Genomic DNA, 26,610 nt, shown 5'->3' on the forward strand with positions numbered 1-26,610 from the left:
GATCTAGAGTTACAGTATTCTGCTGAAATGTGTACTATTGTCGAGTATTTGTTCCATTTTGAACTAAATTCAGTTCTGACTATGAATGGATTCAAGCAAATAGCCATTTAACTGTGGCAGACATTTGTAAAAAGCCAAAGTACAGAGTACACTTTACCATGATTGGCAAAACGATGACACATGTTGTCCACTCACCGCTCAACTCCTCAGATTAGTTCTAGTCCTTGGCAAAGCTGGAGTCACTATTCCCTCTCCCAAATTCTTCAAAGTAAATCTGCACATGACCTCAACTGCCAAAGCTTCATCTGCAAATAAATGTATGATGCCACCCCCCCCACCCCCCATATTGCATTGTTAGACAGACAGACACTGACCTCAGCAACAATAGGTTAAGCTGCTAACGTAACAAGGTGCTGTATTTTTGGTTAATGAATTTGGGGAAAAACTTCGTCTTTTAATCTGGTAAATAGTAATCATTGTAAAGAACTCACTGGTTTCTACATTATTGTGTGTGTGTAAGAGGTAATTCATATTTATACTTTTCTGTCATTTCCCATTTGGCAGACCAGCATTAAAAAACTGAAAACAAGTATTAATGACAAATGTATCAGCATCAAATCAGTCTGCAAAAGTCTCTGAGTCTGGCACTACATGTGAGGAACATTCAACATGTTTAAAATCACAGTAATATTCTATATCAGCATATACAATTATTTTCAAAATTATGATTTATTTTCTGATAAATTAGGTAGGATTTTTGCCATTCCCCTGTTTAAGACAGTGGCTAATCTTTCAAGTGTTGTACTATCCAACTGCAATTTTTCTTTCAATTTAGCACCCATATTTTCAGCTTCTGAATAACCGGCATCAGCACAGTAGCGGATGCAGACCTGAAAAACCATAACATATAAGTTGACTTTTATGAACTTACAAAGCATCAGAAATGGAATAATGTTTAAAGAAGTTACTCACAACTGCTTTTTCACTATTGTTGACTGCAATGCAAGCATCCAGAAGTTGGTTTAAAACTGTAACCTCTGGCAAGCCAACAATTTTGTTTGTGATGTTCCTTGTCAAGCTTGTCCAATACTGCAAATGCCTTTTCTATCTCTTGGCCATTCAGCAACAGAATAATGATGCTTCCAAGATTTTGCCCAGTCCAACTGTTTAGAAGTACACAACATACATGCCTTTTGACAAGTACATTAAAATACTTTCAACCTAAGTATTTCATAAAATCTGTATGTTACCTGAGTGCAGATTTAACATCAACTTTTTCTTGAAATTTGTTAAAAATTTCCCAAGCTACATCAGCAAACTGTAGAGCAGTTGGTGAATCCACTGGTGGTAAATTTCTGGCCATTGACTCTAAAAGATTGGATATCAATTTCTCCCTATCAGTGTGATCAAAAGTGACCATATCCGACCACACTCTTGGAAGATGATCAACCTGGCCACTTAAGTCAATGGCTTTAATCACCTCCTGTACATACATAAAAAAGGAAAAGACATTTAGATAATATTTAAAAAGCTTACAAAATACAAGGAGGATAACTTCTTTTAAATTAACTTATTTAAAGAACGATAACTTGGTGCCCCTGCTTCCAGTTTACCAAAGTGCATAATGCAGCTACCTAGCAATCAGTTACTTGCAGTTTTGGAAAGAACCTTCATCTTATACATTCAGATCTTCATTACCTAAAATACAGCTCAGGTTGCCAGCTCATATGGGTGGAATTACTACATGTCATCTTAACGGCCCAAAAGAGTTGTGATCAACCAGTTAGTGTCACTAATTGCAGCTTCATGCCCTCATCTTCGCACAAAAACAGAAACTGTGTCACAATAGTGAAATTGTACAATGCAATAGAATGACACTTTATTTCATATCTGCCAATCTCTTGAATCTTCAAGCTCAGTCATGAATGTCAATGTGCCTTCACTGTCCCATTCATTTGCTTTTTTGGCTGAGAAGAGGCTCCTAGTTATTGCTTGAAGATTGAAATTTTATACAGTGCAAGTTTTATTTCACTTCAGAAAATATTATTTTTGTACCAGAAAATTATTCCATAGAACTAAAGACAAGCAACAACTATCCACTATTGCACTATGAATAAGCTTATTGTTAGCCACAATGTGAAATAAGTCAGTCAGATCCAAATATAGCACAACTATGAGACAGAAAATGTATAGTAAAACAACCTTTCAATAACTTACAAGACACAGAAACAATATAAAATACATGTAGTGACTGTGATACCACACTAATTATTTTTTGTTGCCAAGATTTTTACAACTGAGATTCAAGATATCTGGGAATAATTAAAAGCACGTGTCTACTCAATCAAATCCAGCATTTTTTTCTTCTGGACATTATGATCTCAGTGTGTTTACAACCATAAAACACCAAATGGGTTATTATTATTGTTATTATTATTATTATCATCATCATACTTCGTAGTTGGCGCTTTTCAATAACTGTTATACAGAAGAAATCACTGTTCAATAGCAGTAGTTGTGGATAGCTATAGATATAAATATTTGCCGAAATATGCTGTATTAATCATTTTCAAAACAGTAGATTAAAGAACCAGATCTAACCCTGTCATTTAGCAAAATACACTGGCTTGAATCTTGACATAAAACAACAAAGATTAATTTACCTCCATAACACTTGGTTCTGGAATGTATATATGTGGAATTAGTTTATTGTAATATTCCATAAGGACATCTAGAGGCTCACTTACACACAGGAGAGCAAAAAAATGCCGACTGGAAGAAAATAAGAACACACTGTAAGACAATACAGCATAAAATCTGAAGACTTACAAAAGACTTATTTCTTAACATATTATAAAGTAGATGAATTATTATATTAGTTATTCATTGTACGCCTGACCATTGGTAATATTTTAATAATGGTACTTACTAGTAGATTGACTCTTTATATGAGTCTCCAATCAGATCATAATTATTTCCTCTGTGCAGAAATTTATCCAACCTGTATGCTAGTTCTTTATCCTGAAGATGATTTCTGCAAACATCCATAGCAGTAACAAAGAAAAATGTGTCTTTGGGATGTGTAACTTTATATTCTTTATTTTCTATGTAGTTCATTATGTCTAAAAGAATGGAGCTCACAGGACCTCCTGAAAAGTTTGAAAAGAGACAATTCAATGAGTTACATAACACTTCAGAGTGAAATCGATGTACATCTATATAAATATATGTACACTTACTTTCCTTGCAGAATATCATAAGTAAATAATAATAAGATCCTAAACTTGGTTCAATGTTTATCCTTCTGAACTCTGATAGTATTTGCAGAGCATATGTCTTACTGAGTTTCTGGGAACTCATACTACTAATAACCTCCAGAACGGCATTTAATGTACCAACATTTGGCACAAGTTCCTGCTTTGACATTGCCGTCAGCAACTCCTGAAAATTAATGGTGAATTAATGTCTGAATGAAATAAACATTTTTGCCTTTACTATGAAACTATGTATTTTAGACAAAATTTAGAAACCTACACAAACCTAGCAGAAAATTCCTAGTTATTAAACAATAACAAACAAGTACTAAATTTTCCTGCTTAATTTTCAATATTGTGAAGCTAAATTGGTTTACTTTTTGAAACACATTTCTTACAAAACACGAAGAAAATGATTATGACTATGCACATACATTTACTTGCTTCTGTCTGCAATAGTTACAATAACTACATAGCTACAGCAGCCAATGCTACATTAGATAAAATCTTAGGGGGGGGGGGGGGAAGGGGGGGGGGACATTAGAAAGACGCAATGATGTCATAACCCATAACTTAAAAATACTATTAAAGATTTTACACATTATTTTGATGTAAAGTCACTGAAAGCCATTTTAATTCCATTTACTGCAATCATCCTAGCAGAAGCACAGTTCAGGTGTATTATTACGTATGCTAAGTGCAGATTATGCAAACATATTTGGTGCACTACAAACTCATTGCCATTGGTTTCTTTGTTCAACTTGACAAAAGACACTATTGTTTTTCATGTACATAATTAATTAAACAGTGCAGATTAATTCAACTACCTGTTGCTGCCACTAGTGACAATTATGATTCTTGAGCACTAGCATACATGCACCATAAACATGCTGTAATGGTCACCTAGTCATTGATATAGCTAATTGCTGTAATCGCACTATTTCACTCCCGTTTACGGAGCTTGTTAGCACTTGATGTTTGGTTGGCGCCATTAAAATGCGTTGTGGTAATCGCTGCTGCTTGCTGGATCGCTGCTGTGTCTCAATGCTCATGCTGGCTCTAAATCTGGTTGTCTAGGGTTAAAAACATGAGGTCCCGTGTTTTTTATGTGCTTTTGATGATAAAGAATGAGCGAAACCAACAAATATGTAAACCTCAAATATTTATTACTCAGGTGGCCATCTTAATTCCACTGTCCACCAAAGACCATGACACAAGACAAAGTAGTATTTCCGTTGCATGTTCTTTGCATTGTTTATCCACCTCAAACAATAACACACAAACACACTCTACCAAAGTGACATTCCAACTGCTTCCCGACCGTTCTTGCTGCTTGTATTTATAACATTGTCAAAGAACTACTAAAAAGAGATATAGTTTACAAGTCACATGTACATCTGTTATCATAATTTGTGCAGAAAAGTTATTAATTTGCATCGAGTGACATAATTTAACATGTTATTAAAATGACAGACAGATTTGTAGACTTGACAGAATAATTCTTTGTTACAAAAAGGCCGTTTTTTAGAAGTTTGTCAATTGACTTCTCTAATTTGCATAAATAAGTAATTAACATGAATTATTAAGAATTACATTGGTTTTCGTCTAAAATAGGATTGATTACGTGAATACTGAGTGAAAACGCTCCTAGTGAACGAATAGGTTTCACTGGGTGATTTTTATTTAAGGGGATCCAAAATACCTAAGTTGGCTACTATTTTTCGTACTTCATACTAATTATTTAAGATAAACTTAGTGTTTTTACATGATGACATTTGCTGTATCAGTGATCAAGTGATATTAACTTTTGTGCGGGTCAGTTACTCAGTATAATTTAATGGGTTGACTGTTTATGGAGACATGTTGTGCAATCATTGTTAACATACACCATAACTCTTCTATAATCATAAATACTCGTTAAACTGGTTGAATTTGGAGGGTATCACATACTTCATTAAAGTAAAGCTTTTAACATGTTCCGTTACAATGCACTTAAGCCTATGGAGCAAAATCTATCAAAAGATGAACCTATTAAAAAGCTGGTACAGGGCTCAGCAGTTTCTGGCAGCCCATATACACTATCACTAAACAAATATGAGATGTTAACATGGATTTCAGAAACTTACTTCAATCAGCTTCCATCGCAATTCATTACTTTCTCGGAGAAAATTAGATACGCGGATGAGAGAATTGTATGCTTCAACTGTAAGTGGCATGCCTTTCTGAAGCATTTCTTGATACAATTGCCAAGCCCTCTCTACCTGATAAAATCGGGTCATTCCCTGGATAAGAGCACAGTATGCAGAGGCATCTGGCGATTTCAAAGAGGTGAAGATTTTTTCAGCAAGACCATTATCTCTGAAATGAAAAAATATTGTGATTCAATGATTATGTTTATTTATACAATGTATGAGCAATTTAGTTATCTTTTAACTTGAATTGTGCTTCAGTATTCTTACTTCCAAGTTTTTCTTAATCTTGCGTAACCTCGGGGACCTTGTCGAAACCAGTGTTCCTCAATCAGATCTTCTGCGTGAGCTTCTTCACAATTAAAAAAGCAGATTAACTCCAAAAAAGCTTGTTTTATGCTGGCAGGAACATCTAGAACAAAAAATAATAAAACAGTCAAATGAAACATTACCTTGAAGGTGGCTGTGAAGTCAGAGCCAGATAAAATCTGTTCGAGATATACTCAGCTGTTTTAGCTTTCTCATTATTTTCTGAACAGGTTTGTAGCTATCTTTCTGTGTTACACTTGGTGCAGTACATAATTGATTGTTTACCTGGAGCTGCAGTATACTTAACTGTGACATTTTGAACAAGCTTCAAATGGCTGATATAATACTTGTGTTTGCATTACGAGGAATTTCTTTATAGACTATTCATAATATTAACAAGAAGAAGAAACTAGTCTCCATTCAGTACTTGAAGAGAGTAACGAGACATCCTCCTCTAGCATTAATATCCTCAACAGTAGTTGTTGATACAAGTATTATTTTTCAAATTTTGGACACATCAATATTATCTCAGTTGCTTTTCTGAAAACTTTCATATAATTTTATACACAGTGCGTTATATTTCTGGCTAAACTTTATTAAAAGAAATTATTTTATACAATATTTTAGTTTCAATGTTGTAATCGTTAAGTACTAGTTCTGAATGTACAGTTTTTTATATATATATATATATTTTTTTTTTTTTTTTTTAAGGCAGACTTAAAGCTTCTATTATTAATTATGCAATCCCGTACTGTTCACTGTGTTTATTTCTGGATTCATTTATGAAGCAATAATTGAAATTAATAAGGTAACAGAAACAAGTAGGAATTCGTTTGTTAAGAAAAATTGTAAACCCTTTGGAATATTGTTGTTTCCACAGAGTGTGGGAGTTGTAAGCATGCCTCTGATGTGACTGGACGTATTTTTGTGCGACCAATGTAATTTCAGCTTTGTTAATGTGAGAAATCAAAAGGCTGTATGATATAATAAAATCTGAGAAAATATATTTGTGTAAAAACAAAAATTCTGCAACAACAATCTTCAAATTTATTAGCTCAATCCAACTATGAGACCCTAAAATGTGAGATTTTTGTATAATAACTTAAAAACTCAGACCCCTACCCAAGAAGAACAGGAGCCATCTCAACACGACAAGCTCAGTAAACTAGAAAGTTTATTTTAAACTTTGCTCCTCTCAAATCTTCATAAAAGACACTGTGTAATGTGGACTATAGATGGAAGTAGGAAGGAGGAGGTAGATTACAAAAGTAAACACTACAAATGGCAGCAGGGTTCTCTTGAATGGTAACAGTGAGATGGTGTGGATGGAATATCTCACAGCTTGCATGGGAAGACTAAATATAAGTTTAATAACTACTCGTATGCCTATGCATGAGGCAGAAATAAAGTTAACGAAACAGCGATGTGGGAAGTGTCTAACATTTCTGATTCAGCGGGATGAAATACAAAAATTTTTCAATAAGGCATAGCTGAAAGATGAGAGATTATGCTATAGGGATGAAAGTCACCTTCCATATGCCTGACCTGAAGATGAGCTCGAAAAGGTTAAAAAATTAGTTGTTGTTGTTGTGGTCTTCAGTCCTGAGACTGGTTTGATGCAGCTCTCCATGCTACTCTATCCTGTGCAAGCTTCTTCATCTCCCAATACCTACTGCAACCTACATCCTTCTGAATCTGCTTGGTGTATTCATCTCTTGGTCTCCCTCTACGATTTTTACCCTCCACGCTGCCCTCCAATACTAAATTGGTGATCCCTTGATGCCTCAGAACATGTCCTACCAACCGATCCCTTCTTCTGGTCAAGTTGTGCCACAAACTTCTCTTCTCCCCAATCCTATTCAATACTCCCTCATTAGTTATGTGATCTACCCATCTAATCTTCAGCATTCTTCTGTAGCACCACATTTCGAAAGCTTCTATTCTCTTCTTGTCCAAACTATTTACCGTCCATGTTTCACTTCCATACATGGCTACACTCCATACAAATACTTTCAGAAATGACTTCCTGACACTTAAATTTATACTTGTTGTTAACAAATTTCTCTTCTTCAGAAACGCTTTCCTTGCCATTGCCAGTCTACATTTTATATCCTCTCTACTTCGACCATCATCAGTTATTTTGCTCCCCAAATAGCAAAACTCCTTTACTACTTTAAGTGTCTCATTCCCTAACCTAATACCCTCAACATCACCTGACTTAATTCGACTACATTCCATTATCCTCATTTTGCTTTTGTTGATGTTCGTCTTATATCCTCCCTTCAAGACACCATCCATTCTGTTCAACTGCTCTTCCAAGTCCTTTGGTGTCTCTGACAGAATTACAATGTCATCGGCGAACCTCAAAGTTTTTATTTCTTCTCCATGGATTTTAATACCTACTCCGAATATTTCTTTTGTTTCCTTTACTGCTTGCTCAATATACAGATTGAATAACATCGGGGAGAGGCTACAACCCTGTCTTACTCCCTTCCCAACCACTGCTTCTCTTTCATGTCCCTCGACTCTTATAACTGCCATCTGGTTTCTGTACAAATTTTAAATAGCCTTTCGATCCCTGTATTTTACCCCTGCCACCTTTAGAATTTGAAAGAGAGTATTCCAGTCAACATTGTCAAAAGCTTTCTCTAAGTCTACAAATGCTAGAAACGTAGGTACATAAAAATATAGTAGTATTTCACTAGCAATTGGTCACAGCTATCTGTACTTGTATTTAATGATAATCAATGTACAAAATTTGATTGGAATTATAGTGAGACAAGCAACAGATCAGATAACAAGGAGGAGGTAAGACAAAGTTTTCATGGGGCCAAGCTTAGTCCCTTTCCCTCATACACTGAACTAATTATTATGTTTTGCATGGAATAACATGAAGTTCTTGGACTCCTCAAAATCAGTGATACATGGTCCCCATAGGACATTGTCTCTGAAAATGGAAATAGGTCGGACAGGAAATGTGACATTCAGCAGGTGTATCCACCAGATGTTTTTGACACTGCAGAATTACATGCAATTTTTTTATATGAAACAAACCATTTAACATACGCAATAATATATTGAATGTTACAAAGTGAATATGTAAATAGCTAAACAAACACACCCCTTAATTCCTTTTGTTAAATTTTATTCAAATACAGACATGAGATTTGCACTGATGATTGATCAGTGAGAGAAGCATTTTAGAGAAATGGCCTGCAAAGCTCGACTCATAATGACATGTAATGGCTAATGAAGTAATTGTACATGTGGATGAAATTTTAATAGCTAGCTAAAAGTGTTAACACACAGTTAGTACACAAGGTTCTAAATGCTCTGGAAACGGATGGTATGAATTATCTAAGCTTGAGTTTTTAGAAAGAGCACTACAATTTTTGATTCATATAATCAGTGAAAGGTGGATACTACCTAACATGGGGAAATTAAAAACAAGAAAGATTTTGCTCTTCCTACTAATGGGAAACAGACAAAAACAATGCTGGTGTAGTTTGTACATGGTAAAAAAATTTATTTTACAGTTATTTAGTGCTAGATGTTTTGGAAAATTATTGAAAATAAAATGAATTGTGGGCATGGTCTAAGGAGTGTGAAGATACTTTCAAAAGATTAAAGAAGGAAGTGTCCAACAGTAAGGTTTCATGTTGCCCAAATTTTGACTTACCATTTTGTATGCCAGCTAGTGTCTGTAAGTATGGCTCAGCAACTGAAATTCTAATTAATGTGGAAGTTGATCACATGTCTATTGCTTTGGCAAGTAGGTCCTTATCCACACATTAAAACAACTACAGTCTTTCAAAATTAGAAGCTTTAACCATGGTATGACAGTTTCAGAAGTTTGAGTATTACTTGTTGGGCTACAAAACCATAGTTTAAACAAGTAATAAAGCATGTTTAAAGGATGGCACGACAAGTATAAATAAGGAAGTAAAAACTATTAATATGTGCCCATGTAACATCTGTATCTAATTGCAATAGAAATATGGGTACAGGATGATTTAAGTTTTTTAGTAATGAGTTTTGACCTGAAGTAACGAATGATCGAGATATTCATCACATTTTACTCCATCATAAAATACGTAGGTTGGAGCTTAGTGGCAACACTGCAATGGAGACATTATGCAATGGAATCTGCTATTGTCACTGATAGCACACGTTGTTGACATACCTACCTTACCTCCGAGCAAATGGACTCACCCGTCCCATGTCACCAGCATGCGCACAATCAAGGGAAACACAGTCACTTGTGAGCGAGCGGTCTAACGTAACGGTGTCACTATGTTCTCGAAACAGGAACAACGGAGTTGGACGAAGATTGAATGTGCCAGAGGTCGTACAGAATGACAGTGTCATCAAGGTCTTCAAGAGGGATGTGGGGAATCGGCATTGCTGTACAGAACAGTGGCATGTTGGGTAAAAGCCTTCAACGAAGGTCGCCAAACTATGGCAGACATGCATCGGGCAGGTCACCCTAGTGTCTCTGAAGAAGTAGTGCATGCTGTTGCCGCGTTAGTGGACAGTGATTGATGCCATACGATTCGTGAGCTTGTCCACGAAGCCGGATTAGTGCATACGACTGTGCTACGCATCCTGAAGGAATGCCTGGGCATGCATAAAATTGAATCACGATGGGTTCCACATTACTTGAAGGAAATGCAGAAATGGATGCATTATGACGCTGCTCAGACAAACTTGGAGCGCTATGAGCATGAAGGAGAGGCTTTCTTACGCCATATCGTTAACACTGGATGTGACACAGGCCACAACTGAAACACCAATCCAATGCATGGTGTCATTATGGGTTGCTGCAAAAGTCGAAAGTATGTCAGAGCCCCAGTATAGTGAAAGTTACGGTGATTCTCGTGTATGACTGAGATGATGTTATCCTAACACATTACATTCCTCCACAGCAGACCGTCAATGCACAGTATTACTGTTCGTTTTTGGAGCATCACCTGCGACCAGCTTTGCGAAAGAAGTGGCGACACTTTCTGTGCAACCCTCTCATCATTTTGCATGACAATGCTCGGGCGCATACAGCGCAAGTTGTGGCTGCTCTGTTCAGTCGATTGGACTGGGAAGTACTGTACTATCCACCATACTCACCGGACTTAAGCCCTTGTGACTCTGATTTGATTCTGAAGATGAAGGAACCACTTCATGGCATTCGCTTCAGAACTGTTCCACAGGGGGAATACATGGGGCGCATTTCAGTGAACAGAGATGGAGATTCTGACAGAGGGAAGTGAGATGCATTCCAATCAGCAATCCCACCAACGGGTGGTGATCGGGAGGGAGACGTCCCGCACTTGCAAAGAAGACAGAGTACACGGGATGGTAAGGGAATCTGCGAACTGCGATTGTGCAAGAAACCTGGAGTTGGCTTTGTAGAGCGGGAATCTCCGTTTCTGTGAGGGGACTAGCAACAGGACTAGTGCGAAAGGCATCATTAGCCATACGCACCCTGCAATGGTGAACAGGATCAAGTATTTTCAGAATGGAAGGAGCTGCTGAGCCATAAACCTGACTTCCATAATCTAGTCTGGACAAAACAAGAACACAGTGAAGATGGAGAAGAGTAGCATGGTCTGCACCCCAAGATGTATGGGCCAGGAGGAGGAGAGCACTTGGTTTCCGCAAGCATGTAGTCCTCGGGGGGGGGGGGGGGATATGGGCCAGCCACATCAGCTTCTCATTTTAAAAAAAGCCAATGAAATGGGACTGTGCTGCAACATCTAGGAGCTGGTCACCTAAATAAAGTTCTGGATCAGAGTGTTCTATGAATTGATGACAAAAATGCAAAACCTGCGTTTTGGAGGGAGCAAACTGGAAGCCACGGGAGACAGTCCATGCACAGGTCCGTCGGATGGTGCCTTGGAGCCTGCACTCAGCAGACGCTACCGAGTGGGAGCTGCACCAGATGCAAGAATCGTCGACATACAACGCAGGGGTAACCTGAGGGCCAACAGAGGTTATAAGCCCATTGATGGCTATGAGGAAGAGTGTGACACTTAATACAAAACCCTGTGGGATACCGTTCTCCTGAATCTGTGGTGTGAAGTGTCAACTGAACCTGGAAAAGCTGGTGGGATAAAAATTCGGAAATAAAAATCTGAAGGGGACCACGAGCTCCCCAGTCATGGAAGGTAACTAAAATGCGATGACACCAAGACATGTCAAAAGCCTTATGTAGGTCAAAGAAAACTGACAATGTGCCGACAGTTAGTAAAAGCCTGTCAGATTGCAGTTTCCAATCTGAGTAAATGGTGAGTTGGAGATCGTCCTTCCCAGAAGCCACACTGATAAAGCCCCGAGATTCGAGTACCCAACATAATAGGAAACTGACCATCTACGCAGTTTACAAAGTACATTCATCAGGCTAATTGGGTGGTAGCTGTTGAGAGATGTTGGGTTCTTCCCAGGCTTAAGGACGGGGATAACTATACTGTCTCAGCACTGTAAGGGGAAGGCACCCATGAGCCAAATGTGGAAGGGAAGAGTTGTGTAAACCAACACAGTAGGTGACTACCAATAAAATGTTGGGTCTATTACATTTGTTACTGTCAGTTACTACCCACTGTGTTATGTCTATAGTGCTACAGGTATTGTATTGTTCTTCTTTCATGAAATATATGAGTACATAGTGTACAAACTGCCAGTGACTGCCATAATTTTCTTCCTCTTATCATCCATACTTTCTAATATACAAACTACTTTCCAAGAGCCAAAATGTACTGCAATAAATGTCTATAAAATGCTGCACTGTACAATTTTTTTGCTGTGAGACAGTTGCAATTCCTGAAATCCATTATCAGTGGTCTCTGGCCTGCCAAGGAGCACCGCTGTCCTGAGTCCGTGGATAAACCACGAAAATCTGCTGCATTACGCCACACACAAACAGATCTGGCATGCAGACAGATTGGTGAGACTAGGTCCAATGGGCTGGGCCTACACAGTAGTGGGAAATGATGGGTTTTAGATTGGCAGGCTCGATCCCTTAGAGATACCCATAGAAATGGCCTGTGGTTTTTGCCCATCATAGAAGCCCACTGAGGCCATGGTGATGAATCCATGCAACAGATGACTTGCTTGAATACTCTGAAAGTTAATACTAATGAGGATAGGTAGCAACTCACCTTAAAGATGATCACTGACCTGCAGACAGGCACATAGAAAAGACAATTACATTCTCACAACTAAATTTTTGGCCATAGCCTTGGTCAGAAAATGAGAGCCCACGCACATTCACACAATCATTCAGACACAACTCTTGCACACATGACAGCTGTCTCCGGCCACTGCATCAACAGTCTCTAAGAATCAGATCCAGACAAACCATTTCTCACACCTCCCTGTTTATCATCAACAGCTACCAGGTTAGCAGCAAGAAGTGGTGGCAGCACTGACTGCAAGCTGAGGGGAATGGTAGAAAGAGAAGAAGCAGTAAGAATGAGGGAGTAGATAAGTGGCTCACGTACTCAGCTGCATCCAGCCAGCGACGATGCATGACACCTCAGTAGACAAATCATTCCCTCCTATGAGACAAAAACGAGATTTTTCCAGTGTTTTTTGTTTTTTTCAAATTTCCCTGATATTCCCCTGACACATATGAAATTACCTGATTTCCTGAACTTGTGGCAAGCCTGGCATCAACTGTGGAAGAGAGTATTTCGAAGGAGACCATGCATAATAGATAAGATAAGCGTAGAAAAATTTTGCGGACAAAGTCCCGGAATTTTCTGAACAGACCTTGTACATATGGTGTCCATCAAAGTTTAGCACTTGCCTCATACCTGTTATTTGACCTAGATAACTGTTTTACTATATGCTAGAAGACTATTTAAAAATGACGATTTTTTACTGATTATACTAGTATAACGTCAAAGGGACCAAACACATTCATACAGACATAGCCAGGAAAATAGTGCAACATGCTTATAACTGATTCAACGCGAACACCTTAACCCCTATCTAACTCACATTACGCAGCTACAAACAAATAAAAATGACTTGCAGCTATAAGTAGCAGAGAGAAATTAACACACACTACATGTGTGAAATTACAAGACACTCAGATGGATAAAAAACTGAGATAGCACCACCATATGACAAACTTAATCAAAATTCTTAGCTCTGTCAGTTTTTACTTACATATCCCTCTCATTCTGTAGACCTGCAGACAGAATTGCAGGCATACTTTTACTCAATATTGTTCTGTGACCTAAACTTTTAAGCAATGTAGAACATAAGAAAGCACTTATTCTACAGAAGTGTGCTGTAAGAATACTATTTGCAGAACCCTCTTCAGAGACCTAGTGATTATTACACTCAAATGCTAACACATATACTGCCTAACAGTATTTGCGGTAAATAGTAACAGAGAATTCAGGATGTACGCTGAAATTCACGACTACAATATTAGAAGTAAAAACTATCTCCATGTTGTCTATGCATCAGTGTATAGGGATCAGAAAGGAATTTTGTGTTCTGTGGCAACTGTCTGTAACTGGTTGCCATCAAATATATGTTAGCAGATAGTGTAGGCTAATCCATTCAAGTTGATTTCTACCTCCTGGAGGAAAGTGTTCATGTGGTGGGCACAGTGTCCTCACACATTATTGTCTTGAGAGATGAACCCATCAATGAAACGTTGACTGTAGGGCTGCCCAATACCACACAGCTCTTAAAATACTCTCAACAGTGATAAGAAGTGTCCTACATCTGTATATGATGCTATCCCAAAACACTGACTCATCTCCATGTATACTTGAGACATGTACTGGCACCTGGCCTCTGTACATTCTTAAAAGACAATTATCAGGCATCAGACAAATCCTCCACTCACTGGTGAAGGGAATCCAATGTTGGTGACACAGGTTCCACTTTCTTTGCTCACCAGTTTTTTCCCTCCTGTTTGTAATGTGTGCTTAGAGACCACACTGATCATGTGGAGATGACATACTGTCTGGTTTGATACAGAACTCCGGGTCGCCTCTCGAAAGCAGCAGTGTGGCACTCTGTTGCATTTTTCTCAGATCCCAGCAATCTGTTAGCTGGTATTATACCGCGACAAGATAGGTCTTCAGTGTTCTGCCTTTCACTATAGCTGCTGGTAATCCTTCCTGTCATAAGCTGCCACCGTGTGCACAATCTATACTTGAAATGGCTCTTCAAAGCAGGTTTGGGGACTGAACAGGGTGCCCAAGCTGCATAATCCTCCTCAAACTTGGAGACTAAGTATGTCTTATCGAATTGCACACAGAATGGATGTTTACTTCTACCTGCATTAGACAGTTTGCTGTGTGTCGTGATTTTCTGTGGTCAAAATACTATTGAGAAATAGGTTTCTGAACGAAAAATAAAACTATGCAAATTATGAATGTGGTGTGAAACTCTTTTTTGAGCAGTTTATATTTAGAAGCAATATATTTAGAACACATCTACACAGGTACCCTGCGCATCACACTTAAGTGCATGGCAGAGGATTCATCATATCACCTTTACGATAATTCTCTATTATTCTACTCTAGAACAGTGCACAGAAAAAAATGAACACCTATACCCTTCTGTGTAAGCTCTGATTTCCCTTATTTTATCATTATGATTGTTTCTCTGTATGTGGGTTGGCACTAATAAAATATTTTCCCATTCGGAGGAGAAAGTTGGTGACTGAAATTTTGCGAGAAGATTCCACCACAACGAAAAACACATTTGTTTTAATGGTGTCCATCACAAATCCTGTATCATGTCCATGACAATCTCTCCCCTATTTTGCGATAATACAAAACGTGCTGCTCTTCTTTGAACTTTCTCAATGTAATACATTAATCCCATCTGGTAAGGATCCCAGATTGTGGAGCAGTACTCCAAAAGAGGACGGACAAGCATAGGGTAGGCAGTCTTTTTAGTAGATCAATTATATTTTCTAAGTATTCTGCCAATAAAATGCAGTCTTTGGTTTGCCTTCCCCACAACATTTTCTATGTGTTCTTTCCAATTTAAATTGTTCGTAATTGTAATTACTAGGCACTTAGTTGAATTTACGACCTTTAAATTAGACTGACTTATCATGTAACCGAAGTTTAGCATATTCCTTTTAGCACTCATGTGAATGAACTCACACTTTTCATTATTTTGGATCAATTGCCAATTTTCGCACCATACTGATATTTTTTCTAAATCATTTTGCAATTTGTTTTGACCTTCTGAGGACTTTACTATACGATAAACGACAGCATCACCAGCAAACAACAATGGCTGCTCCGATTGTCTCCTAAATCATTTATATAGATAAGGAACAGCAGAGGGCCTATAACACTACCTTGGAAAACACCAGAAATCACTTTTGTTTCACTCTATAACTTTCCATCAATTACCATGAACTTTGACATCTGTGACAGGAAATCACAAATACACTCACATAACTGAGATGATGTTCCATAAGCACGCAATCTGACTACAAGGCACTTGTGTGGTACTGTGTAAAAAAGCTTTCTGGAAACCTAGAAATACGGAATCAATTTGAAATTCCTTGTCAATAGCACTCAACACTTCGTGTGATTAATGTGTTCCACAAGAATGATGTTTTCTAAATTCGTGTTGACAGTGTGACAATAGACCATTTGCTTCAAGGTAATTCATAAAGTTCAAATACAATACATGTTCCAAAATCCTGCTTCATATCAATGTTAATGATATGGGCCTGTAATTTAGTGGGTTACTCCTACTACCTTTCTTGGGTATTGGTGTGACCCGTGCAACTTTCCAGTCTTTGGGTAAGGATCTTTTGTGAAGTGGGCAGTAGTATAAGATTGTTGAGTATGGAGCTACTGCATCAGCATACTCTGAAAGGAAACTAATTGGTATACAGTCTGGACCAGAAGACATGCTTTTATTAGGTGATTTAAGTTGCTTCTAGAACTCCAAGGATATCTACTTCTAAGTTACTCAGGTTGGCAGCTGTTCTTGGTTTGAGTTCTGGAAATATTTACTTCATCTTCTTCAGTGAAGGAATTTCGAAAGGCTGTGTTTAGTGGCTCTGATTTCACAGCACTGTCGTCAATAGTATTTCCATTGCTATCGGGCAGAGAAGGCACTGACCGTCTTGCCGCTAGCATACTTTAAGTACGATCAGAATCTCTTTGGATTTTCTGCCAGGTTTCAAGATAAAGTTCGTTGTTGCAACTATTATAAGCATCTCACATTAATGTTTGCACTTAATTTTGCGCTTCCATAAAAGATTGTCAATCTTGGAAATTTTGCATTCATTTGAATTTGGCATGCTTTTTCCATTGTTTCTGCAACAGCGTTCTGACCTGTTCTGTGTACCAAGGGGAATCAGCTCCGTTCATTAATTTATTTGGTATAAATCTCTCAATTGCTGTCGATACTATTTCTTTTAATTCAGTATACATCTGGGCTACACTTACACTGTTAATTTAGAAGGAGTGGAGATTGTCTCTCAGGAAGGCTTCAAGAGAATTTTTATCTGCTTTTTTGAATAGGTATATTTTTTTGTTTATTTTTGGAGGATTTGGGGGTTACAATAATTAATCTTGCAATGACAACCCTGTGTTCACTAATGCCTGTACCTCTTTTGATGCTTGTTATTAGCTCAGGATTATTTATAGCTAATAGGTCACGTGTGTTTTCACAACCATTTATTATTCACATGGACTCATGAGCTAACTGCTCAAAATAATTTTCAGAGAATGTGTTTAGAACAACTTTGGATGATGTTTTATGCATACCTCCAGGTTTAAACATGTATTTTTGCAAACATATTGAGGGCAAATTAAAGCCACCACCAACTATAATTGTATGAGTAAGGAACATGTTTGAAATTAAACTCAAGTTTTCTTTGAACCTTTTAGCAATTGTATCATCTGAGTTGGGAAGTTGGTAAAGGATCCAATTATTATTTTATTCCAGTTGACAAGAATGACCTCTGCACACACTAACTCACAGAAACTGTCTGCTTCAATTTCGATACAAGATAAACTACTTCTAACAACAACAAACATGCCACTGCCAACTGTGTTTATCCTATCCTTTCGGAACACCATTAGGTTCTCTGCAAAAACTTGAGCTGAACTTATCTCCGGCTTTAGCCAGCTTTCAGTGCCTATAACGATTTGAGCATCAGAGCTTTCTATTAGTGCTTGAAGCAGTGGTGGTAATTTCCCAACACGGTTCTCCATCCATGTAGGCTGTATATTCCTTGATTTGCGCCACAGGGTGGTTGGATTTCAGATTCCGCTGGATAGGTCAGGAGTCCACTACATGCAAGATGCAGCTACATGGGTAGCAGGGACTGTATGGATTGGACTGGGCGGTTTCTTGGGTTAGAGGGTCTCGGAGAAATATAAAAAGGGCTTCAGTCTCAAAGGGTGTAGGTAAAACACAGGAAGAACGTAGAGACAGGAACCATTGGTATAAGAGTTGTAAATTGTCATCAATTTGCAACTCTTATACCGCTGGTTCCTGTCTCTACATCTGCACCTGAAAAAATGTTATAGTTTGAAATCTAAGATCACAGTCTCTCTTCATCCTAGGATCTGAATGACTCACCCTTCATTTCCGACCTTCACCAATGTATTCCTTCCTCCTTCCCGAAGAGGGAACTATCAGTTCCAAAAGCTAGGATAGAGTATGGCAGTAATGAAATTTTGCCATCTTGAGATAAATACTGGCCAGCAATTCTAAATCTTAAGTTTATAAATAATTTAGTGACATTTATTGCAGGAAAATAATTAACTGTTCTAAAACGAAAATTTCTCATGGCATTATCATTCCTTGTCAAACATTTTGGAAATAGTAATGTACTTAGGGATTCATATTTAAATATATACTTAACACTTCTTGAGTCACAACGTAGATTCCTAAACAACCTTGAACATTACAACTACCATTTCACTGTAGCATTTTCTTCTACCCAGCTTTTCCCCCATCTATGATCATTCACATTGCAAATAATTTTGCAGAAATTTAAAATTTGTGCCCCTGACAGTAGGCTACTATGAATGACTCATTCACATTGTTTTTAAGTAATAAAAAGCACAGGCTCAAGTTAGATAGCCCAAGCTGTTCCCATAATGGATCATCTAGTGAGGGATAGAACACTACTAATTTTCAGCAGGGTTTGTTAATGTATTCACTCCTGTGGCTATAGGTAAATAATGCTCTTTGCAGGTGGTGTAAGCATCACAATTAACCCCAAAAGAGACACATAAACAGATGGAATAATAAATGAAATTTTTACAAAAATTATAGGTCATTTTTCTGAAATTGGTTGATCACTTAACCTCGAAAAAATAATTCATTCATTTCTGTGCAGCACAGGATATATCATCATCAATAACAACAAAGCAAAGTGTAAAGGAAATACGCAAAATGGAATGTTCAGAATACCCGGCTGTACACACTGATAAGAGCTTCAATTGGAAATAATGTATTATAGGGGTACTTAAAGCATAAGTTCAGCAACATTTCCTCTGAGAGTGACTGCTGGCTTCAGCTACCAAACAGTATTTTGCATATGCTTATTCATTAAAGTCAAATGGAATAAAATTGTAAGGTAGTTCCACTCTCGGGCACAAAGTACTTATCACACAGAAATATTATGTAAAGACACTGTCAGATGTATATAATCAAGAATCATGCAAGCTGAACAATTAGTTATACTAAAGCAACACATTATGTTTATTGTATCAGAAGGAAAATTCACTGTACCAAACTATAAAATAACAAGAAGACAATAATGGCTGGTCAGTTTTATCTTTGGGAGATGAATGAGAAGAAGAACCTCTAAGGATGTTCACTGAACTAAGATATCCATTACCGAAGTAAAGAAGCTACTACAAACTGGATTAATAATTGACTACAATTAAAGCACAGAAGGGAGAAAAGTATGCAGTCACAAAAATATTTGACCATGTTCCTTGTGAATTACACACACCAACGGACAATGATGAAAACAAAAAGTTTTTTTGCTTTACAACTCCCCCTTATCTAATGAATTTTTGGAGAGATTTTACAAGTAGATTAAGGAGAACACAGAAGTCAATTATGTGATCAAATTTTTATCCAAAAAATGTACAATATTTTGAAACCAACTGATTTGTCCTATATCACATCAAGTTACCACACGGAACTTGCATACAGCTGAACAAAACTACACATAACACAATCCAGAAAAGCGGATATCGTGACTTTTGAAACATTTACGTCTATGGCGTAACAATGCACTGCTCTACAACATTTTTAAACTTTCTCTCATCATATGTCAAAGAGCACAGTCATGTACACAGAGAAACAATTTCTTTACTTACCAATATTACATAAATTCAAAACTAAATCCATTTCTTTCTTAAAATATGCACAAAACAATATTATACTTGTAGCTGGACCAGGAAACTGGGTAAAATATTACTTCCCTGTCTATGACATCTTATGCTCTGCTGCCTCACCTTTCCCTGCATTCTCAAGAATTTGATAAACTGTTATTGCATCCGAGACACGACAGTCTTCAATAAGTGTCTTTAAGGTATCTGTGTCCACTTTACTCTCCTCTGTATACACTTCCAGTGGAAAATAATCCTGAAACAATAGGTGAGAAAATTAAACATGAGGATACACAATTTAAATATTTTTTTCTTCAAATAATCAAGAGGAAATATCTTCCCACAGACAACAACACCGCAATTCAGATATATCGTCTCAAAATTTACATCACATAAAATGAAAGTAAGTTCCATAACTGAATTAAAAACAATATGTTTTCAATACAAAAGCATCAGCAATGTAATGCTTGCAGATCTTTTACAGGGTAAAAGAATGAAATAAGGGATTTGAGCCCAAGCCATTAAACTTATTGCAAGGCTGCGTCTTAATAATTATACGCTGTAAATTACTTAATAGTGCATACAGACTGTATTCATCGGGGTTATGGGAGTGACATCAGTCTGTAACCATTGACATTCAAATACACAATCTAATAGTAACTATTAATGTTATTAGCCATTTCCCTTTACATCTCTTTCATAAGCTGACCTGAGGAACAGCTACGATTATAAAATTGTATGAGCACTGATTTGGATACATTACTAAACTCCGATTAAAATTACTTGATAGTTGACACTTCAAGGGTTGGAGCTGGTTTGCTCCAACCAGAGCACTCAATGTCATGCCAGAACTGTTCACCATTGCCAAACTTCCACCATACACACACAAACACACACACACACACACACACACACACACACACACACACACACACACAAAAATGATGCTAATGATATAAACGCGTTTCATACACAGCACCAACCAGACGCTACTGAGGCCTTCCGCACTACACGTGATTCAGTGTAACACGTACAGTTATTATAATCACAGAGATTGATTTACATTGGAAAAGTTTCACGTGACATTATGTAAAGCCAAATTTATGAATGTTGTAATTCATTATTGCCACTGGAATATCTGATTAATAAAAGTAACAGCATTACACATCATAGTGTTATGGGGTAGTGATTAGCACATTAACCTGTCTTGTTGAAGATTGTAGGTTCGAAACTTTTGGAACACAGTGATTTTTTTTATTTTTAAATCTAATGAAAAACTTTCATTACTATTTTTATTCATTTGAACTGACTTAAATGTAATTTTTTTTCCCTAATACTTTGCTGTGCCATTTTCATTGGAATATTAGCTTCTTTATTTGCCCCTATTTTTCTTCCTAGCATTCTTTTTTCATTTGGAACCTGCCAGTATCGTCTATAATCTAAAAGCACCAGCCAAGACTGCTCATCAGTTGGTAAAGAGGTAGTTTGTGTAGGCATTGTGAGGATAGTTCTAGGTAACCAATGAATGGAAGCGAGAAATTACAGTTTGCTTTTTAGCAACAAAACTGCAATTTTTCTGTTTTGAATTTGGTTGTAGAGATTAAGTTCAATCATTGTGAACAAAGCAATTGTGATTTTAGTTCTGCTACAGATTGTTGACTGCCGTTTCCTCGGATACGTTGCATATCACGAGGTTGTGGTTAAATCAGGAGATGGGTTAAAATTAAGGGCTACAAAACAAGTTGCCTGCCACAGTTTAGTCATACGGCACTTAAAATCAGCTGTCGACAGAGCATCTCGCATTTCTGTCATATCTCATGGGGGGGGGGGGGGGGGGGCGCCTCCAATGTCGCTCCGCATTACACATTTGTGAAGTCACCCACCATGTTAGTGTGTCACCTATAATTGAGCAGTAGCTGGCAGCCAATGCGGCAACACATAGCAGCAAGTGACAGATGTCAACTATCACATAATTTTAATCACACTATAACCAACACATGTTGTTCACTTGCAGAGAAACAATGATTTACTTAAAACATTGTTGATACCTTTATTGGTGGATCAGCCACTAGATGCTGAAAGAATTCTGGATGTTGAGCCCTAACCCATTTTGCTGCTTTGCGACCAGATTCCTTAGCCAATGCAAATGTTCTTTTCCCAACATTAGACATTGGTATAAAATATGGATCATCATGATATTTATAATGTGGTGCTGTCACATCTTGCTGTACAGTATTTGCCAAAGCCTGAAAAAAATAGTAATAATTTATATCTGAAAGTCTAACACTCTTGAAATTATTAAATCAAGTACCCATATACAATAAACAGCACACTGGATGATTTAATGCTTTTTACTGTTTTATAATATTCATACAAAAATACCTCTTTATAGAGATGTGTAAATGATTCACAATAGAAGTTTTCATTTTTTGTTAAAACAAACATTTTAACTGCAAATTAAATTATATGGAGCTAATGACTAGGTAGGAAAAAGGAACACAATATTATCCTATGTTTGCAAATAACGTCCTTCAATGACTCATATATAGTTCTCTACTGGTTCCTATACAAAGAAGAATGTTTAGAGACATGGAAGAAATCAAAAAACACCAACACAGAGAAGCAAAGATATGTAGCAATTATAAAAGTGCTAATTCATTAATAATTTGTACGTATGATGAAAAAGGCCAGAAACTGCAGTACGAGGCATCTCCAAATGAAACATAAATGCAGTAACATAACAAAAAAGTGTTCTAATTTAACAATTTTGTTACTTCATTCTGTGACGGCATTCAAATGGTGTGGTATTATTTACTTTGTACCTATTTATTTCTTCATCCAGGGATCATCTAACCACAATGCAGGATTTATCACCATAATACAATGAAAATACATAGCTCAAAATATATGTACACATAGATTATATAAATATGTATTTAAGAGGATAGAACAGGTGGTTGGTCATGGGCATGCTGAAGGAACCACGCTGGTATTGGCGTGAAACAATTTAGGGAAACCACAGAAAAACTAAATCAAGATGGCGAGCCATCCATCCTCTCAAATTTTAGGTCATTGTCTTAACAACTGCACCGCCTCATTCAGTTGGTCCCTGCTGTATAATGTTCTTTGGTCATGCCCTATTTGCACCCCATAACTTATTTTATAAAACATAGTTTATCACTACTCACATTGTGAACACTCGCTAATGACTCCTGGATGCTCAACATGCAACTATGCCCTTTGCACTCCTTTCATTTGTTCAGAAAATTGACTCTAGGCCTGAAAGCATTGCTTGTATGAAACTCAGCCCTTTTCTTGCACAATATCCTGTAAACCATGGATGAAGGGCAACAGGCAGATTCCATATTCCTCGATTTCCAGGAATTGTACCACACAGTGCCCCAGTACAGACTGTCAAAGAAGGTAAGAGCGTACAGAATAGGTTCCCTGTTACGTGAGTGGTGCAGACTTCTTAAGTAATAGAACCTGGTATATAGTCTTCAGCGGTGATTGTTCATCAGACACGGATACTGTCAGGTGTGCCCCAGGAAGTGTGATAGGACCGCTCTTATTTTCCTTTGCACATAAATGATCTAACACACAGGGTGAGCAGCAATCTGTGACTGTTTGCTAATAATATTGTGGTGTGCAGGAAGCTGTTATCACTGAATGACTGTAGGAGGATATGACATGACTTAGAGAAAATTTCCGGTTGGTGCAATGAATGGCAGCTTGCTCTAAATAGAGAAAAATGTAAGTTAATGCAGACGAGTGGGAAAAAGCAATAGTATGCTGATTGACACAGTTGCATTGATTAAATATCTAGGCATAGTATTGCAAATCAATATAAAATCGAACAAGCACATATGGATGGTAATAGGGAAAGTGAATATTCAACTTCAGTTTATTGGTAAAATTTTAGGAAAGGAGACTGCATACAGAACACTAGTGCAACCTATTCTTGAATACTGCTGAAGTGTCTCGGATCACTATCAGGTTGGATTGAAGAAAGACATCAAAACTATTCTCAGGCAGGCTGTAAATTTGTTACTGGTGGTTTCGATAAACACGTGAGTATTGCAGAGATACTTTGGAAACTCAAATGAGAATCCCTGGAGGCACAATGCCATTCTTTTCGCAAAACACTATTGCGAAAATTTAGTGAACTGAAATTTGAGTTGACTGCATAATGATTCTACTGCCAGTAATTTAAACTTCACATAATGACCGGAGTAGATAAATTAGGACTCATACATAGGTATACAGACAGTAATTTCTTCTCTCATTCTACTTGTGATTGGAAGATGAAAGAAAATGACTAGTACGAGGAGAGAGGAGATTAGTGTTTTAAGATCCTGTTGACATCAAAGTCATTATAGATGGAGCACAAGGTCGGATTAAGGGAGGATGGGAAAGGAAATCGGCTGTGCTCTTTCAAAGGAACCATCCCAGCATTTGCCTGAAGCAATTTAGGGAAATCATGGAAAACCTAAATCAGGCTGGCTGGACACAGGTTTGAACCATCATCCTCCCAAATGCAAGTGCAGTGTGCTAACTACTGTCCCATCTCACATGGTAAATGACTAGTAGTGGTACAAGGTACCATCTTGCCATGCACCATACAGAGGTTTGCAAGAATATATGCATAGATGTAGGTACGGAACATGCAACTATCCGCCACCTATATCTTCATATCCTTGCTTCAGTTGATCTGAAAAACTGAGTCAGCAGTTCTCCATGATGAGTAAGATGTTGAGCTCCGGAGAGTGACAAGATATTACTCTTGTGCACTATACATCTTGCCACATCATTTTCTTGTAAATTTAGTACATTGTCATCATGTATTGTAGTGTGACAGGTGTTGTAGCCATCCACTTTTATTATCTACCATTACTCTTGAGTTTTCTAAGTAATCTTTAATTGTGTAGTATGAATTCCTTATAAAGTATGTTCTATCTGTTTTTTAAATAGGTGCATTTTGGTAATCTTTTTCAAATCTTTGGGTAATTTATTATTTGATTTTATTTCTTGATAGAAAATGCTGTTTTGGGATTATTTTGTTTTTGCTTGGTAAATGCTAAGTCCAAAGTGCCTCTGTTCCACAATTAGGTACAGAACTATTAGTGAAATATTTAGTAATGTTTCCCCTGATATGGACAATACATTGCTAGATGTGCTAAACTGGTAACTAATGATACCCAGTTTCTTAAATAGTTCTTTACAATGAGCCTGACTACTACCACCACCACCACCACCACCACCAACACCACAACCACCACCACCACCGCAACAACAAGTTTGAATACTGTATCCAGTTTTTGTGCCTTTGACTCCCAACATGCTGATGATATTCTTTTTGCCAGTACGTTATGTGATCATTCATGTTAATTGAGAATCAATTGTCACCCCTAAAAACTTTGTTTTTGCCACACAATCTACACATTTATCACTTTTGTTTAAAGCAATACAATTGTTTTTTCCTTTTAATGTGTGATTGCATGTTTTTATATGTTCAGTGTTAATCTATTACATACTGCCCAACTATAAACATCCTCGACAGTTCTATTTGCTTCCTCTAATAGGAGTTCTGGTGTTTTATCAGTGACTGTGATGTTGCTGTCATTAGCTGTAACCAAAATCTGACAAAGATCAGGGGGGGGGGGGGGGGGATGGGCGGTGGCAGGGGTGGGGGGGGGGGGGGGGGGGGAAGACCCACAGAGGCTGGCCAACCTGCCTGCAGCTGTCACCAGTGGACTGCCAAGTGCAGATGGAAAAAAGAAAAAAAAAAAAAAAAACACGAAGAACAGACAATTGGAGACAGCAGGGGCAATAAACAAGTGCAGTAAGTAATCCAAGCAGAGTAATCAAGACATAGTGAGGTGGAATGACAAGAACAATAATGCAATACGGTTGGCAATATGGGTGCGAGGTGAATATATCACTAAAGGCAGAGCTGTCTATCCGCCAAGATCAAGTTCCATGCCTTGTGGCGGGCTTTCAAAGTCACTGGGCCAGGATTTCAGATCCCCCCCCCCGAAATGGGTGCACAGGGACAAAGGTGTTCTGGACAACGGTTTGGCAGGTCAAGTAGAGATACATTTGGTACTCCAGTGCTTATGCCCACTGGCCAGTGTGACGAATCAGGAGTGTCTGGCATCATGCTGGAATGACTGTGTCCACAGAAACAGCTGATGGTTTTCTGGAGCACAATTTAGATCTGTGCTCTTGTGGGGCCAGCAATAGTGCAGTTGAGAGGTGTGGATAGAGTTGGTTGGTATGATGGCACTCCAAGCCCTTTGGAGTATCGACTGTCATAAGGCACCACCCACAAATGGTAAACACTGTAGCCAGCACCCACAAGTCTTTTGCTCCTTAAAAGTGTGCTCACACTGCTGACCCTGGGGAATATAGCCTGGCATGCTAGGTCTGAGGTTCCCAGGGCTGTCGGTTCAGGAGATGGAGGAGAGCTGGTGCTTGTCTCAAACGGAGTAGCTCTGCTAG

The 26,610-nt window shown here is 37.8% G+C and overlaps 1 protein-coding gene across 1 annotated transcript in view; it reads right to left on the reverse strand.

Annotated features, from left to right (window-relative positions):
• Positions 1-710: 710 nt before the first annotated feature.
• Positions 711-26,610, reverse strand: part of LOC124721600 (protein PTCD3 homolog, mitochondrial) — a 44,474-nt gene continuing 18,574 nt past the window's right edge. Inside the window, 11 exon segments of the mRNA XM_047246689.1 lie at positions 711-890; positions 973-1,059; positions 1,061-1,163; positions 1,251-1,483; positions 2,664-2,772; positions 2,930-3,149; positions 3,240-3,441; positions 5,381-5,612; positions 5,714-5,855; positions 20,236-20,365; positions 22,158-22,355. Coding sequence (XP_047102645.1) covers positions 723-890; positions 973-1,059; positions 1,061-1,163; positions 1,251-1,483; positions 2,664-2,772; positions 2,930-3,149; positions 3,240-3,441; positions 5,381-5,612; positions 5,714-5,855; positions 20,236-20,365; positions 22,158-22,355 — 1,824 coding nt within the window. The 3' untranslated portion in view covers positions 711-722.

Source organism: Schistocerca piceifrons, chromosome 1 (genome assembly GCF_021461385.2).
Source record: "Schistocerca piceifrons isolate TAMUIC-IGC-003096 chromosome 1, iqSchPice1.1, whole genome shotgun sequence".
In the NCBI taxonomy this organism is placed as follows: Eukaryota; Metazoa; Arthropoda; class Insecta; order Orthoptera; family Acrididae; genus Schistocerca; species Schistocerca piceifrons.